Raw genomic sequence first — 18,927 nt, 5'->3', positions numbered from 1 at the left:
GTTATTCTTTTCTTTTAACTAAATTTGATCATTAATATTTTGAAAAGAGTCAAATCCCTTTTTAAACGGAAATGCTAACTAAAACATTATATTTTTAGCGATGTTGGCGCGACAACCTGCGTGGTAGTCCATGTATGCTCCATGCTAATATGACACTATTTGTCTAGATACCACGTCAACAAATAATTTAAAATTATAAAATATTTAAAAAAGGCATGAAGTACACATGAATTGTCATGCGAACTACCATGCTTAAAAATTTAATGTTTTAGTCAATATTTTCGTTAAAAATACAACAATTTGACTTTTTTTTTGAAAGGTTGATGGTAGTTTTAGGGGCTATGGATGAGTAGTTTTAGGCATTATGTTAAAAAGAGTAAATATGAACACAACTGAGATTGTTCAAAAAAAAATTATTGCATCGGTTTTTTTTTATACTTTTTCCTTGAAAAATAGTATTTTCCTTTAAAAATAAATTTTAAAATTAAACATATATATTATTATGTTATAATTTCATAATAAAATTATCAATTATTTGTTATAAAAATTAAAAAAATCATAAAAATATAATCAAGTGTACAATGGATAGAGATGCAACCTAATGGGATACTAAATTAATGTGATTAAAACAATTGAAAGTGAAATTGAAAAGACCTGATATAAGATAGGAACCATAAGGTACATAGAGGCATAGGAGTTTCCCATTTAATATTATATTTTCTCTATCATCCACCTGTATCAATAAATTAGTTCTAACTGGTTGATTAGATCCTAAATAAGTTCATGAAATTGAAATGCCACCATGAATTTTCCTTTTATCTTTAAATTTGCAAGTTATTGGCAACTTTGAAAAAAATTGTGGTTGAAGTCTTAGTTCGATTAGTATCAGTATTGTTGTCAATGCAAGAGGACGTGGGTTGGAGTTAGCTGAAGCGCATTTTCTTCTTATTTATGGGTTAATGAGGGGCTATAAGCTATGGGCTATGGGTAGCATTGTGTTAAAAAAATAGATATGATTAAAACTTATAATTAGATCGTTCAAAAAAATTACCTATAATGATAGTGTCACTTGGTTTTAGATTTGAGTTTTAAATACGTATAATGATTTATTTGATCTATCAACTTTATAACAAATCATTTTAAATTTTCATTTAAAATTTTTTATCCCTTTTAGCTTTTGGGTTTGTATTGTTTGTCAAATTACGCTAAAATAGATGAAAAAAATTAATGTATGTTAACTTTGTTGATGTGGCATCCACATGGCAATCCACATGGATGCTACGTTAGTCATTAATTAGTTTTAAAAAAATAAAAAAGACTTTTTTATAAATTTATACTTTTAAATAATTTTATTGAATTTTTAAATTAAAAAATAATTAATTGTTGATGTGGCATCGTGCCATTCCATGTGAATGTCATGTCAGCAAAGTTAACAAATGTTAATTTTTCTATTTATTTTGAAGTGATTTGGTGAATAATGAAAGTTTAATAGCTAAAATAAATAAGAAATTAAATGGAGTGTTATTATTATTTTTTGTAAAATTGAAGGGTCGAATAAATTATTTTATCTTTTAAATATAAGTATGTGTGTATTTTCTTTTGAAAAAATATATTATTATAATCAGTGACGAATCTAGGGGGATGGCAGGGGCCCGCCCCTTCTAAAATGTAAAATTTCTATTTAGGACCTTAATTTTTTTAAAAATTTTAAATTAGTAAAAGTAAAATTATACTTTAGCCCTCTAAAATTATAAAAAATCGATTTAATCCTTTAAAAATTATAAAGATATAGACTATAAAAAATAAAAATTTCATCCGCCCCTAGAAAATTGTTCTGACTTCACCCCTGCTTATAATCATATTCGGATATATATTAAATACGAAATATTTCAAAATAAAATAAGAGTCCAACATGAGTTAAAAGCAAAAACTAAAGGGGCTAATATTGTATTATCAAACACATGATTTACATGAGGTGAAACTACTACATTAATCCTTTAAAACAACAAGGATTTTTATTGCAAATGAGCTATAACTAGACTTGCTAATTTCGACCTTAGTACAAAAATTTAATGTGATTAATTCTAATTCAAATTTGATTCAACACAGTTTTATCATAAAAGTCAACCGTTTGAATCCGTTTACTAAACTCGGGAAAGAACTAAATAAAAATAATTTGAACTTGAACCCGAATACTAAACTTAAATAAAAAACTTGAATTTAAATATCGAACCTAAATGACCTCTGAAAACTAACCCAAACATAAAAATTTTAGACCGACTCGACCCAGAATCAACCCGAATCATCCCATCCCATCAACAGGTCTGGTTACTGCTTCAGACTACTAAAACTACAACCATTTATGTACAAAATTATAGTGAAAAGGAGAAGAACAGAAATATATATATTATAAAAACATGGAAACTATATGAACAATATGGAGATTTTGATTCTTTGATGATGATTAAACCATGACTAATTGTTGTTGAGCTTCGATCCTTAATCCTTCCTTCATTTTTCTGATAAATTCATCAAATCTTTTGTTCATCTCTTCAGTACTTAACACATTGTTTCCTTCCATTAATTCTTCTTCTTCTTCTTCTTCTGGTTCATAGGTTTCACTTTCTTCAATATCTGCTTCTTCTTCTTCTTCTTCTTCTTCTTCTTCTTCTGGTTCATAGGTTTCACTTTCTTCATTGTCTTCAACAAAAGGTTCATCAATTGAGGACCCTTTTTCCTCTCCTTCAACAAAACCAGCGTTTTCTTCCTTCTCCAACTCCAACAATGGTGTTGAGGTGTCCAAGCGGGTCGACTCAGTTTGAGGGATGTATGTATAGCTTTTGAAAGACTGATGATTATAGTGATCATCACTAAGATTACTCTGCTGTGATGAAGAACTAATGAGTCCGGAAAATTTTGCAAGGAAAACAAGGAGGCCATTGCAAAGAAGGAATATGAAGTTTTTATCTATGTTATGGCTAATAAACTTGAAAGCAAGTGTGTTATGGAAAGTGAAGCTAAAGGAATGGAACAAGGAAAGGCAATATGAGTGAGAAAAAAACAAGGAAAAAATAGAAACTGAAAGAAGCAACTGAGTCAGATTTCTATGGAACTGAGTTTCTATGAACTGACTCATCAGTGATTGCTTCTGCTTCTGGTTTCCTGTTTGATCCATTTTTTTCCCCTTCAAACTCTCCTTTTTGGTGTTGGAGACTTGAAATTGGAAGATGCAATGGGATGTCTATGTTTGGTAATTTGTAAGGCTAAGAAACTAAAGGGGTATGCCCTTTTTATAGATGAATCAAATTGATTTGAGTTTTTATTTGATTTTTTTAAAATTTTATTTAACATTGTAACTACCAAGTTTGGGTTTAAATTTCCAAATACAACTTCTTTTATAAGAATTAAATTAGGATTTTTTAAAAAAATTTCTCTTTATATCTAATGTCTAAGTCCTTAACTATTACCATCTTTCAACTAGGACTTCTTTGTAAATATATATTAAAAAACTTTTCTTAATAAATATTGGGATAGGATAACATAACTTGAACTTGTATCAACGGGTGTTTGATAAAAATTTTAATCACCGCTTCATATAAGTAAAATGAAGAACTAACTCATAAGTGATAAAAATTTTAATCACCGCTTCATATAAGTAAAATGAAGAACTAACTCATAAGTAGTATATGCAATTTTTTTAAAGATTTAGTTCTTATACTTAAAAAGTCATCCAATCATTAACATTGTTAGTATTTTTAGAAAATATCAATTTGACATGTTGATTAGACTGCCTTTATATAATGTCGAGTTGACAAGTTTTGACGAAAAATACTAACGGTTTTGGTGATTGAACTAGAACTTTTAAAGCATATGGACTAAATCTCAAATTTCATTGAAGTATAGAGATTAACGACAAAATTTAACCATTTGTTAATATAATTAATGGAATACCAAATTAATGTCATTAAAACAAGACAATTATAGATGGAACTAAAAAGACCTGATTTCATATAGGAACCATAAGATACATAGTGGCCTTGGCTAGGAGTGTCCTTTCTCTATCATCCGCCCGTATCAATACGTTAGTTCTAATTGGTTATCATCAACTCATTTAATTTGGGTTACAAATGAATATTTCTCTCTTTTAAGCCACTGTTATTTTGCTTTAGAATTGAGCTAATCCGAGTCTAAATATTGTTAAGTTTGACTTGAAATTTGAAGCTCGATACTTGGTTTGAACTTGATCGAATATCTATTTTTAAGTTTAATCTTGGGTCGAGATATAATTGAGTTACTCGAGTTTGAGCTCAATTAAGCTCAATAATTAAACTTAGGGTTAATAATATATATATGTGATAAGGTAAGGTAGGAAGTTTGAGTGCACTTATGAAACTCTTTGAGCTTAACAACTTTTCCATAGAGCTTGAGATTAGGCTAGCATAACGTTTCTAATTACATTTATTTGAGTTACCATGTGTCATTAGAAATTATGTGAATACTTTATTTGACATTTGAACATGAGTATAACTCGAAATTAAGCTAGAATGAGCTTTAAAATGGTTTTGAAATTATTTGAGATTTATTGGTATCATATGATGATGTTTGAGATGACTCGAAGTGTTTTTGAACTAATTTTGAGATCCCAACATTAAGTCTTGAGATTAAACTCTTTTAGTAACAAGACTAGCAAGTCAAATGGTAAAAATTTGTAGTAGGAAGTCCAAGTCTCAAGACCTATAGGCCCAGTATTGAGATTTGTTGCCTAAGTCTCGAGACTTAAGCCATTACACCTTCAAAACTTGTATTTTTGGTCATTCTAGGTCCTCGGAACCCCATTTTATGTTGTGGTTAAATTCAAACACCTTGGGAATGGTTCAAAATAATTTCAAACATGTGTTCAAAGTTTGGTAAAAGTCTGAAATTGTATTAAATAATCTTGTTAAGTGATATTGCTTATCCGTGTCGGTCGTCGAACCATATAAGGGGTGTTCCAATGCCTTCCGTCATTGTACTTCCAATTTAAAAATCTCAATTCAAATATTAACATCATTTGTATTTTTTGAAAAAAAAATGTCAATTTGGCATGCTAATTAGGCTACCCTCGTATAATACCAAGTTGATAAATTTTGACGAAAACTAGTAACGGTTTTAGTGATTGGACGAGGATTTTTAAATTGAAAAAGTAAGATACTTAAATTATTTGCATTTAAAGTATATAGACTAAATCTCAAATTTTAGAAAAGTATAAAGACTAACAACAAAATTTTAACATTTTGTTAATATAAATGGAATACCAAATTAATGTCATTAAAGCAAAACAATAGATGGAACTAAAAGACTTGATATCATATAGGAACCATAAGATATCATATAAGCTATTCGAGTTTGAGCTCGTTCATAAATTTTATACTCAATTAAGCTTAGGGTTAATATATATGTGAAGGGTAATAACATAATTTAATAATATAAAAACATTAAAAGTTCGATAAAGTTCGTGAGTCGTTTGAGTGAAATATTACTAAATTTGAATTTAACCGTGTCCATTAACGATACCAAAAACATCATCATCCTCAGCTTTTTCACTGTGTCCATCAGCGTAGTGTATGGGTGAACCAATATACATTGTCCACCCACTGGCGCTTCTGGACCTTGTTGGTTAGATTGTGTTTCCTCTGTGTAACTTTATCAAGGTTCCAAGGCCCCGAGCATCGTCAACCCTGATTTACTACTGTGCCATTCTTCGATGCCTTCATTACCCAACCTAAAAAATTCATTACCCAAAACCCGAAATGATTTGACAAATTATAAACAATGACTAACTGTTGTCAAGCTTCCGTGCTTAATTCCTCTTTCACCTTTCTGATAAATTCATCAAACCTTTTGTTCAAAGATTAGTATTTGCACCACATTCAATTTCATCTCATCTTTTAAAACTTTTGGATTTAATCACACTTTTTCTTTTTATGTTTAAATATTCTATTAGTCTTTAGGCTTTGAAAATAAATTAAAATCTAATTTCTAATTTAAAAAATTAAAAAATTTAAGTCCTTTATAATGATAAATTTTGCCTTCAACATTTACATCTTTTGTCGATTTAGCTGTAATTCTTTTTTTTTTAGCTAAATTTGATCATTGATCTTTTGAGAAGAGCCAAATCACTTTTTTAACAAAAATGCTAACTAAAACTAAAACATTATATTTTTAGTGATGTTGGCGCGAAAACCTACATGGTAGTCCATGTATGCTCCATGCTAACATATACATGACACTATTTGTCTATGTACCACGTCAACAAATAATTTAAAAATTATAAAATATTAAAAAAACATGAAGTACATATGAATTGTCATGCGAACTGCCATGCTTAAAAACTTAATGTTTTATTCAATATTTTCGTTAAAAATACAACAATTTGACTTTTTTTTGAAAGGTTGATGGTAGTTTTAGGGGCTATGGATTGGGAATGAACTATGAGTAGTTTTAGCCATTATGTTAAAAATAGCAAATATGAACATAATTGAGATTATTCAAAACAAATATTGTATCGGTTTTTAATATTTTTCCTTAAAAATAGTATTTTCCTTTAAATTTTTTAAAAAAATTAAATATGTTATAATCTCATAATAAAATTATCAATTATTTGTTATAAAAATTTAAAAAAATCATAAAAATGTAATCAAGTGTACAATTGATACAAATGCAACCTAATAGGATACTAAATTAATGTGATTAAAACAATTGAAAGTGAAATTGAACAGACCTGATATAAGATAGGAACCATAAGATACATAGAGGCATAGGAGTTTCCCATTTAATGTTTTATTTTCTCTATCATCCACCTGTATCAATAAATTAGTTCTAATTGGTTGATTAGATCCTAAAATGAAATTGAAATGCCACCATGAATTTTCCTTTTCTCTTTAAATTTAAATTGGAAGATGCAATGGGATGTCTATGTTTGGTAATTTGTAAGGCTAAGAAACTAAAGGGTATGCCCTTTTTATAGAGGAATCAAATTGATTTGAGTTTTTATTTGATTTTTAAAATTTTATTTAACATTGTAATTACCAAGTTTGTGTTTAAATTTCCAAATACAACTTCTTTTATAATAATTAAATTAGGATTTTTATAAAAAATTTTCTCTTTATATCTAATGTCTATGTCATTAACTATTACCATCTTTCATCTAGGACTTCTCTGTAAATATATATTAAAAACTTTTCTTAATAAATATTGGGATAGGATAACATAATTTGAACTTGTATCAAACGGGTGTTTGATAAAATTTTAATCACCGCTTCATATAAGTAAAATGAAGAACTAACTAATAAGTAGTATATTCGATTTTTTTTTTAAGATTTAGTTATTATACTTAAAAGTCATCCAATCATTAACATTGTTAGTATTTTTAGAAAAATACCAATTTGACATGTTGATTAGACTGCCTTTATATAATATCGAGTTGACAAATTTTGACGAAAAGTACTAACGGTTTTAGTGATTGGACTAGAACTTTTAAAGCATATGGACTAAATCTCAAAGTTCATAGAAGTATAGAGATTAACGACAAAATTTAACCATTTGTTAAAATAAATGGAATACCAAATTAATGTCATTAAAACAAGGCAATTATAGATGGAACTAAAAAGACCTGATATCATATAGGAACCATAAGATAGGGGCCTTGGCTAGGAGTGTCCTTTCTCTATCATCCGCCCATATCAATACGTTAGTTCTAATTGGTTATCATCAACTCATTTAATTTCGGTTACAAATGAATATTTCTCTCTTTTAAGCCACTGTTATTTTGCTTTAGAATTGAGCTAATCCGAGTCTAAATACTGTTAAGTTCGACTTGAAATTTGAAGCTCGATACTTGGTTTGAACTTGATCGAATATTTATTTTTAAGTTTGATCTTGGGTCGAGATATAATTGAGCTACTCGAGTTTGAGCTCAATTAAGCTCAATAATTAAACTCAGGCTTAATAATATATATATATATGAGATAAGGTAAGGTAGGAAGCTTGAGTGTACTTATGGAACTCTTTGAGCTTAACGTGTTAGTTATTTGAACCCATAGGTAAAAACTTTTCCAAAGAGCTTGAGATCGTATATAGGGAGGATCGCATTAGTGTATGAGGTCGGAAGGTTGTAAAGTAATTAATTTTATGTATTAGTTATGATGGTGTAATGACATGTACATAAAGGTTTAGGCTAGTATAACTGTTTATAATTACATTTATTTGAGTTACCATGTGTCATTTGAAATTATGTGAATATTTTATTTGACATTTGAACATGAGTATAACTTGAAATTAAGCTAGAATGAGCTTTAAAATGGTTTTGAAATTATTTGAGATTTACAGGTATCATATGATGATGTTTGGGGATGATTCAAAGTGTTTTTGAACCAATTTTGAGGTCCCCAACATTAAGTCTTGAGATTAAACCCTTCTAGTAACAAGACTGGTTAGTCAATAGTAAAATTTGAAGTAGGAAGTCCAACTCTCAAGACCTATAGGCCCAGTATTAGGATTTGTTGCCTGAGTCTCGAGACTTAAGCCACTACACCTTGTATTTTTAGTCATTCTAGGTCCTTGGAACCCCATTTTATTCTGTGGGTAAATTCAAAGACCTTGGGAATAGTTCAAAATAATTTCAAACATGTGTTCAAAGCTTAGTAAAAGTCTGAAATTGTATTAAATAATCTTGTTAAGTGATATTGCTCATCTATGTCGGTGGTCGAATTATATAAGGGGTTCCGTCATTGTACTTCCAATTTAAAAATCTCAATTCAGATATTAACATTATTTATATTTTTCGAAAAAATGTCAATTTGGCATGCTAATTAGACTACCCTTGTATAATATCAAGTTGATAAATTTGACGAAAACTAGTAACGGTTTTAGTGATTGGACGAGGATTTTTAAATTGAAAAAGTAAGATACTTAAATTATTTGCAGTTAAAGTATATGGACTAAATATCAAATTTTAGAAAAGTATAAAGACTAACAACAAAATTTTAACATTTTGTTAATAAAATGGAATACCAAATTAATGTCATAAAGCAAAACAATTATAGATGGAACTAAAAGACTTGATATCATATAGGAACCATAAGATATCATATAAGGTATTCGAGTTTGAGCTCGTTTATCAATTTTGTACTCAATTAAGCTTAGGGTTAATAATATATGTGAAGGGTAATAACATAATTTAATAATATAAAAAAATTAAAAGTTCGATAAAGTTCGTGAGTCGTTTGAATCAAATATTACTAAATTTGAATTTGACACGATCGATCACTCGAGCTTAGCTCTATAATTACCAAATTGAATTTGAATTTTTTCGAATCAAACTTGAATAGCTTATAAGCATAAGTGTCTCATTTATATCCTTAGTGGTATGGATAAACTATGTTTTTTTTTAATCATGGGATCAAATTTTGACCCTTTCATCGACCCTTTCATCCTGAAGAAGCATCAGACGCCATTGAATCATCTTTGCCAGCTTCTTCATCAGTGTGATCTCCATTAACGATACCAAAAACATCGTCATCCTCAGCTTTTTCACTGTGTCCATCAGCGTCGTGTATGGGTGAGCCAATATACATTGTCCACCCACTGGCTCTTCTGGACCTTGTTGGTTAGATTGTGTTTACTCCGTGTAACTTTATCAAGGTTCCAAGGCCCCAAACATCGTCAACCCTGATTTACTACTGTGCCATTCTTCGATGCCTTCATTACCCAACCTAAAAAATTCATTGCCCAAAACCCGAAATGATTTGACAAATTATAAACAATGACTAACTGTTGTCAAGCTTCCGTGCTTAATTCTTCTTTCACCTTTCTGATAAATTCATCAAACCTTTTGTTCATCTCTTCAACAAAAGGTTCATCAACTGATGCCCGTTTTAACTCTTCTTCATCAAGACCAGCATTTTCTTCCTTCTCTAACAATGGTGTTTTGGGATCCAAACTAGTTGACTCAGTTTGAGTAACATATTCATAGCTCTTGAAAGACTGATGATCATTATTATGCTTTGATGAAGAACTGATGAGTCCAGAAAATTTTGCAAGGAAAACAAGGAGGCCATTGCAAAGAAGGAATATGAAGTTTTTTTCTATGTTATGGCTAAGAAACTTGAAAGCAAGTGTGTCATGGAAAGTGGAGTTTAAGGAATGGAACAAAGAATGAGAAAAAAACAAGGAAAAAATAGAAACTGAAAGAAGCAACCGAGTCAGTTTTCTATGGAACTGACTCAGTGATTGCTTCTGCTTCTGCTTTTCTGTTTGATCCATTTTATTTCTTCAACCTTTCCTTTTTGGTGTTGGAATCTTGAAATTGGAAGAATGCAACGAGATTTGTAGGTTTGGTAATTTTTAAGGCTAACAACACAAGGGACTTTGATTGAAATATATATATATATATATAGATAGATAGATGGATAGAAATGGAAGTTTAACTATAAGGCTCAACTAAGAAAGTTAAAAGTTGGGTTGTTTAACATTTATCTCGTATCATTACATCTTGAACCATTGAAGGGGGTGAATGAAGAAGTGAAATCCCTTTGCATTACTCCTAACCTTTCTGGTTATAGCATTTGCTGCCATATTTGTTGTTCATGGCACATATTGAACCTTAACTTGTCAGTCCCTCCCTATCCAATTGCAAATTTCCAAACCCAGTCTTGGTAGTACAACCCTATCGGTCCCATGAATCAAATCAACCGCCGCTTTGCTGTCACTTCTGTCGACGTATCCTTTCCTCCCGAGACGTTTTGAGCCCATCAACATGTAATTAGCAAGTTAGATTGAAATATTCATTGATGTTGTTTTGAAGAAAGATATTGTTTAACATGTAATTAGCAAGTTGTGGTTTAATCTCAATATAAAATATTTTTTAATTACAATAGTAGTGGTTCAATTATGATTTTTTTTGTTACGCAACTACGAAAGTAGCTTTTAGAAAAGCTTTCATATTCTTCTCTCCTCAGTACCACCCCAAAGGTCTCCTCCGAAAGTGATGCAAAATGAGAATATCTTCAACTTCGGATCGAATTGGTAGCCATGGCTGACAATGGAGAACAGAGGGTTGAGTTTCTTCATATTTACTTGTTATACAGTTTTATTTTTACTTCTCATTTTACAGATTGAGTTGGGGTTTGTACTTGCTCCTTTCAACAATGTTGTCTCCAAGGTTTGAAATCATTGAACCAATCACTTGATGGTTTACTTGGTTATACCTTAATATCTTCTTGAACTTGGCAATTAAGTTCACTTTGATGCTTGTACTTTTTTTTTGTTTACTTTGGCACTTGAATTTGATAACTAGATCCATTTTGATCCTTGAACTTGAATTCTATCAATATTTGATTAAGTAACTAGTGTTCTTGGAACATGACCGGATCGGTGGATCGAAAATGACTGGATCGAGAACCGATTGATATATTGGTCCAAACAAAAGGGTTGAACCAATTGAATCGAAAACAACTCAAAACTGACAAAATTGAAAACTGATAATGGACCATGTTTAATAAAAATTATTTTTTATGAATTTTTAATTATTTATTTAATCATTGTTTGTCTAGCAGTTGAATTGATCAAATTGATCGAATCGAGCACCAATGGTTTGATCGGTTTAACCAACTAGTTCGATTATTAGATTGTTGTATGTTACACTCTATGATTGTACCACGTCATCACCTAAAAATTTATATAATTTTTTTTAGTTTTCAAGTGATGATGTGGCACAAAATTAAAGTGTTGCGCTATAATTTTTTTAAATTTAGGGACCAAAATGAATTTAGTTGTCAAATTCAAGTGTTAAAATAGAGAAAGAAATACAAATACTAAATAAACCTCATTATCAGACCAAAAATTATATTACCCCTTTTCTGTTTCATGAAAGTTTTAGTATGTAAGCTGTTGACACTATTTTTTGGATGAAAACGGGGTCGACTTGGGTTTTGAAAAATGAAACAGGAATCACCACCAATCCTTTTTTATGAGGTGTGATTGGATCACCTCGAAAAGTGGTTGTTTTTAATAAACGGCTTGATTTTATTAAAACAACAAGTTTGGTCCACGAAATTCAGAAAAAAATGGGTTCGGGAGTCGGTTACGCACGAGGAAGGATTAGCACCCTCGATACGCCCCAAATTGGTACCTAGTTGATTACTTAAGCTCTTAGTGTCGAAAAACTGAAAACTTTAAAGAAATTTAAAAATACGATCATTGTATTAAAGCATTAGAAATTTTTAGGAAAAGGGGCATGTTTCACGTTATTCAAGAAAGAGAATCATATCCAGTAAGTTAGGACACAATGCCTCGAATTTCGGATACGCGAATGAATGCCAAAATTTATTTATTTAAAAAATATTTTATTATCTCGGGTTTAGGAAATGGATCATGCCCAGTAAGTTAGGACATAATCTTTTCTTAATTCCCGAGATCATTTAAAAACTTAAGTTTGAAAATATTCGTGTATTTAGATTTATTGTGAAAATCGAAACCCAGTGAGTTAGGGTACGATCTTCTCGAATCTAAACACGAAGTGCCATTTTTTAAAACAAATTTAGTTATATCAAGTGAAATAAAAACACAAAGTCGTAGTAAAATGTGAAAGCAAATTACGTTGTTATGCATGGCAAAACTATGATAAATACCAAAAATGATACGAGCAATAGCAACAATATAAAATAAATAAAAGTCAAATCTATAACATACTAAAATAACCAAGTATATAAACGAATAAAGTTAAACATTCATTCAAAATAATAATGGAAATGAAATAAATAAATAATGAAAACAAACAAAGAAAATATATAAAACTATAAAAATATAAAAGATATCCATGTGTGTATATACATAAAATTATGGAAATATGAAAATGTATGTATGTACGTATTTTAAAATTATCATATAATATATATATATATATATATAAGTAAGCATATACATATATACGTATATAACTATCATAATATATAGGTACATATATAGGAATCATAAAATATAAAGAATATATATACAAAATATATATTTTAGTAGTATAAAGGATATATAAATATATATTTACGCAAATAAATGAGGATATATGTAAGTACGTATGTACAAAAGTTTAAAATGCAAATGTAAATACATACATGTATATCTTTTATAAAATATATAATAAAAAAGTATATGTGCACGTAAATATTAAATATATACATAAGGGTATATATAATAAAGCAATTATATAGTAGTAGTAATGATAATAATAATAATAATAATAATAATAATAATAATAATAATAATAATAATAATAATAATAATAATAATAATAATAATAATAAAGTTGCTAAAATATGGACTAAATCAAAATAAACGAAAGTATTGGGTGAAATCGAAATAAAAAACGAAAAAAGGATTAAATTGTGACGCGCGCTGAAAGAGGGAGGACTGAATAGGGAAATAACCCATGTCGATTAAACGACGCCGTTCCAACGAAGTCAAAGCGCATGGTCTAGGGACCAAACTGAAACAGAAATAACATTCGATGCCAAAATTGTAAAAATAAAAAAAACTGTATTGTATACGCCACAAAGGAGAGAGGACCTATGGCGCAAATATCCCCTAAGGCGTAACGCGGATCCTTCCCTTAATGGGTCATTGCTTGTGGTCAAGGGATCTCAAAACAGTGCCGCTTTACTTTTAGTATAAATATTAGAAAAAACTAAAAAAAAACTAAAAAAATCAGATTCATCATTTAAAAAAAAAAACTGAGAGAGAACTCTCTCTCTTGTATTCTCTCAGGCCCTGGCGCCGATCATCGGCCGATCTAGGCCTCCGGCATGCCTCCGCCCTAGCACCGCCAAGATGCGGTGGTTGGCGACTCAAAATCGGATCTTTTGATCCTCTTTTCGAAGCCAAGCGTGTCTTAGGCACAAATCTAGGGCCAAACCTAAAAAAAAAGTCCGAAGCCTGAAGAACGAGGGGAAACCGCTCGTCTTCTCCTTTCCGCCAAGCATGTAATTCCTTTTCTTATTTTTGTTTCGTTAAAAGAGTCAGAGAAAATAAACAAAATAAACAAAAAAATAAATAAAATAGAAGAAAGTAAATAAAAAACGCAAGAACAGAGAAGAAAATAAATTGAAATCAACCTTTTTCTTTTGTTTTTATCTCCTTATTATTCACTGGTGTTGTTCATCCATTGTAAAAAAAAATAGACATGGTGTTTGGCTTTTATAGCCGATCCATTTCTATTTTCTCTATTATTTTGCTACTTTGCGTGTTTTCCCCTTGTTTGCAGAGTGATTTGATGCTGATGGATTAGGTGGCAGAGTTGGTGGTTGCTAGAGGCGATTAACAACAGAGAGGAAATGATGACGGCGTGGAAGTCAAAAAGGCGGTGGTGCTACAAGGCGAGGCTAGGGTTCATTTTCGATTTGTACTTTGGGCCATTTGGGCCATTAGGGTTTAGTTTTAGTGGGTTTAGATTTTGGGTCTAGGTTTGGGTTGATTTAGTAATTGGGCAGGGGTATTTTATTTTATTTGTAATTGGGTTATTTGTTAATGGGCCGGGCAAAAATTGGGTCTCACATAAGCCATTGCTTTTCGAGGGTCCCCAATTGATTATATTATAGAGTAAATATGTCAATTTAGTGAAGTTGGTTTTAGACGAGGGTTTAGGTACTTTTTAGTTTTGTTGTAATTCAATTTAGGTTATTTTAATTTTGGATTATGTCGATTTTATGATTTAATTTTTTTTTAGTTTGGATCATTTTAGGTTTGAATCATTTTGATTATTTATTTGGATTTAAGTCATATAAGATTTTAATTCTATTGGATTTAAATCAACTTTAAATTCAAGCGCTTTAGATTCGAGTTGTTAACGTTTTATTATTAAATTAGGTTGAATCAATTTGGGTTTTAATTAATAGAGTTTATTTATGTACTTCTTTCTCTAAACAAGGTTTACAATTGGTATTGTGATACATTTTGCAAAAGTAAATTTTCTCAATTCCATTTTAATTAAGGATTCTTTACTAAAAAAAATTACCATACATGTCCAAGATTAGATTTTCTAAGAATATATATATATATTAAGATTAGCTAATTACACACATAATTATTCCTAAAAAATGGACAAATTATTCCCTATACATTAGATCAAAAAGCAAATTGGTCATTTTTATTAAAATTTTTATCAATTTTTATTGTTAAAAACTGACGTGATTGACAGAATAACCAAACAGTTAAACTTAACGTGCCACATGTATCTCATTCTAATGTACATGGACTGATTTTTAATAGTAGAAATGGATGAAATTTTTAATAGAAAGACTGATTTGCTCTTTGATCTAAGTTGCATAGACTAATTTGCCTTTTTTTTTAGTAAAGAGAGCAAAATGCAATTTGACCCTTAAAATTAAGACCGCCATGATACTTTTACCTTCCAATTTTTTTGAAGTAATATTAGTGTTGATTTTCTTCTCATAACATAGATGAAACTTCATGGTGACATTTATGTGTAAATGCAATTCAAAATATCTTGGAAGCTGTCAAAAGGGGATTAGTTGTTAGGTTAATTTTCCTTTATTGCTGTGGTGATGTGTAGTAAAATAAATCACTAATTTTGGCCTCTACCAAACTATAATTTGTCTATTTGCAAAAAGACACCCCAAAGTGTTGAAAAAGCATCATAGTCAATCTTATCAACAAATCAATCAATTAACTTAATAACCCCTTGGATTGAATGAAAGTAACACTACAGCTAGAGTAAGGGCTTTGGATTATCAAAACTAGTCCTAATTGCCATCATGTTCAAATTTTAGTATTTGCACCACATTCAATTTCATCTCATCTTTTAAAACTTTTGGATTTAATCACACTTTTTTTTTATGTTTAAATATACTATTAGTCTTTAGGCTTAGAAAAAAATTTAAAATCTAATTTCTATTTTAAAAAATTAAAAAATTAAGTCCTTTATAATAATAAATTTAACCTTCAACATTTACATCTTTTGTCAATTTAGCTGTTATTCTTTTTTTTAGCTAAATTTGATTATTAATCTTTTGAAAACAGTCAAATCACTTTTTTAAGTTAAATGCTAACTAAAACATTATATTTTTAGTGATGTTGGCGCGACAACCTGCGTGATAGTCCATGTATGCTCCATGCTAACATGACACTATTTGTCTATATACCACGTCAATAAATAATTTAAAAATATAAAATATTAAAAAAAAGCATGAGGTACACATGAATTGTCATGCGAACTGCCATGCTTAAAAATTTAATGTTTTAGTTAATATTTTCGTTAAAAATACAACAATTAGACATTTTTTGAAAGGTTAGGGGCTATGGATTGAGAATGGGCTATGAGTAGTTTTAAGTATTATGTTAAAAGAGCAAATATGAACATAATTGAGATTGTTCAAAAAATTTATTGTATCGGTTTTTTTAAATATTTTTCCTTAAAAATAGTATTTTCCTTTAAAATAAATTTTAAAATTAAACATATATTATTATGTTATAATTCCATAATAAAATTAAAAAATCATAAAAATATAATCAAGTGTACAATTGATACAGATGCAACCTAGTAGGATACTAAATTAATGTGATTAAAAAAATTAAAGTGAAATTGAACAGACCTGATATAAGATAGGAACCATAAGATACATAGAGGCATAGGAGTTTCCCATTTACTATTTTATTTTCTCTATCATCCACCTGTATCAATAAATTAGTTCTAATTGGTTGATTAGATCCTAAATAAGTCCATGAAATTGAAATGCCACCATGAATTTTCTTTTTCTCTTTAAATTTGAAAGTTACTGGCAACTAAATTACTTTGAAAAAAAATGGTGGTTGAAGTCTTAGTTCGATTAGTATAAGTATTATTGTCAATGCAAGAGGACGTGGGTTGGAGCTAGCTGAAGCGCATTTTCTTTTTATTTATGGGTTAAGGAGGGGTATGGGCTATGGGTAGCATTGTGTTAAAAAAATAGATATGATCAAAACTTATAATGAGATCGTTCAAAAAAATTACCTATAATGATAGAGTTACTCGGATTTAGATTTGAGTTTTAAATACGTATAATGATTTATTTGATCTATCAACTTTATAATAAATCATTTTAAATTTTTATTAATTTTTTTATCCTTTTTGGCTTTTGGGTTTGTATTGTTTGTCAAATTACGCTAAAATAGATGAAAAAAATTAATGTATGTTAACTTTGTTGATGTGGCATCCACATGGCAATCCACATGGATGCTACGTTAGTCATTAATTAATTTTAAAAAAATAATTTTTTTTATAAATTTATACTTTTAAATAATTTTATTGAATTTTTAAATTAAAAAATAATTAATTGTTGATGTTGCATCGTGCCATTCCATGTGAATGTCATGTCAGCAAAGTTAACGAATGTTAATTTTTCTATTTATTTTGAAGTGATTTGGTGAATAATGCAAGTTTAATAGCTAAAATAAATAAGAAATTAAATGGAGTGTTATTATTATTATTATTTTTTGTAAAATTGAAGGGTCGAATAAATTATTTTATCTTTTAAATATAAGTATGTGTGCATTTTCTTTTGAAAAAATATATTATTATAATCAGTGGCGAATCTAGGGGATGGCAGGGGCCCAACCCCCCTAAAATGTAAAACTACTATTTAGGCCCTTAATTATTTTTAAAATTTAAATTAGTAAAGGTAAAATTATACTTTAGCCCCCCCTAAAATTATAAAAAATCGATTTAATCCTTTAAAAATGATAAAGATATAGACTATAAAAAATAAAACTTTCATCCGCCCCTAAAAAATTGTTCTGATATAATCATCCACCCCTACTTATAATCATGTTCAGATATATATTAAATACGAAATATTTCAAAATAAAATAAGAGTCCAACATGAGTTAAAAGCAAAAAGTAAAGGAGCTAATATTGTATTATCAAACACATGATTTACATAAGGTGAAACTACGACATTTATCCTTTAAAACAACAAGGATTTTTATTGCAAATGAGCTATAACTATAACTAGACCTGCTAATTTCGACCTTAGTACGAAAATTTAATGTGATTAATTCTAATTCAAATTTGATTCCCCAATCATCCCATCCCATCAACAGGTCTGGTTAATGCTTCAGACTACTAAAACTACTACCATTTATGTACAAAATTATAGTGAAAAGGAGAAGAACAGAAAAATATATATATTATACAAACATGGAAACTATATGAACAATATGGAGATTTTGATTCTTTGGTGATGATTAAACCTGCATGACTAATTGTTGTTGAGCTTCGATCCTTAATCCTTCCTTCATTTTTCTGATAAATTCATCAAATCTTTTGTTCATCTCTTCAGTACTTAACACATTGTTTCCTTCCATTAATTCTTCTTCTTCTGGTTCATAGTTTTCACTTTCTTCAATATCTTCTTCTTCTTCTTCTTCTGGTTCATAGGCTTCACTTTCTTCGTTGTCTTCAACAAAAGGTTCATCAATTGAGGACCCTTTTGCCTCTTCTTCAACAAAACCAGCATTTTCTTCCTTCTCCAACTCCAACAATGGTGTTTGAGGGATGTATGTATAGCTTTTGAAAGACTGATGATTATAGTGATCATCACTAAGATTACTATGCTGTGATGAAGAACTAATGAGTCCAGAAAATTTTGCAAGGAAAACAAGGATGCCATTGCAAAGAAGGAATATGAAGTTTTTATCAATGTTATGGCTAATAAACTTGAAAGCAAGTGTGTTATGGAAAGTGAAGCTAAAGGAATGAAACAAGGAAAGGCAATATGAGTGAGAAAAAAACAAGGAAAAAATAGAAACTGAAAGAAGCAACTGAGTCAGATTTATATGGAACTGAGTTTCTATGAACTGACTCAGTGATTGCTTCTGCTTCTGGTTTCCTGTTTGATCCAT

At 29.5% G+C, this 18,927-nt stretch overlaps 3 protein-coding genes across 3 annotated transcripts; all 3 read right to left on the bottom strand.

Moving 5' to 3' along the window:
• Positions 1-2,464: 2,464 nt before the first annotated feature.
• On the bottom strand, positions 2,465-3,175 carry LOC105768553 (uncharacterized). Its single transcript, XM_012588515.2, has one exon. The coding sequence runs from the start codon at positions 3,173-3,175 to the stop codon at positions 2,465-2,467; it is 711 nt and encodes a 236-aa protein (XP_012443969.1).
• A 6,641-nt stretch (positions 3,176-9,816) lies between these two features.
• On the bottom strand, positions 9,817-10,302 carry LOC128041173 (uncharacterized). The gene has a single exon (XM_052630540.1). The coding sequence runs from the start codon at positions 10,300-10,302 to the stop codon at positions 9,817-9,819; it is 486 nt and encodes a 161-aa protein (XP_052486500.1).
• A 7,968-nt stretch (positions 10,303-18,270) lies between these two features.
• On the bottom strand, positions 18,271-18,927 carry LOC128032004 (uncharacterized). The gene has a single exon (XM_052630539.1). The coding sequence runs from the start codon at positions 18,925-18,927 to the stop codon at positions 18,271-18,273; it is 657 nt and encodes a 218-aa protein (XP_052486499.1).

The sequence above is a fragment of the Gossypium raimondii genome, chromosome 5, assembly GCF_025698545.1.
Source record: "Gossypium raimondii isolate GPD5lz chromosome 5, ASM2569854v1, whole genome shotgun sequence".
In the NCBI taxonomy this organism is placed as follows: domain Eukaryota; kingdom Viridiplantae; phylum Streptophyta; class Magnoliopsida; order Malvales; family Malvaceae; genus Gossypium; species Gossypium raimondii.
The sequence above is the reverse complement of the archived record's forward strand: the minus strand, read 5'-3'. Positions and strand labels throughout refer to the sequence as shown.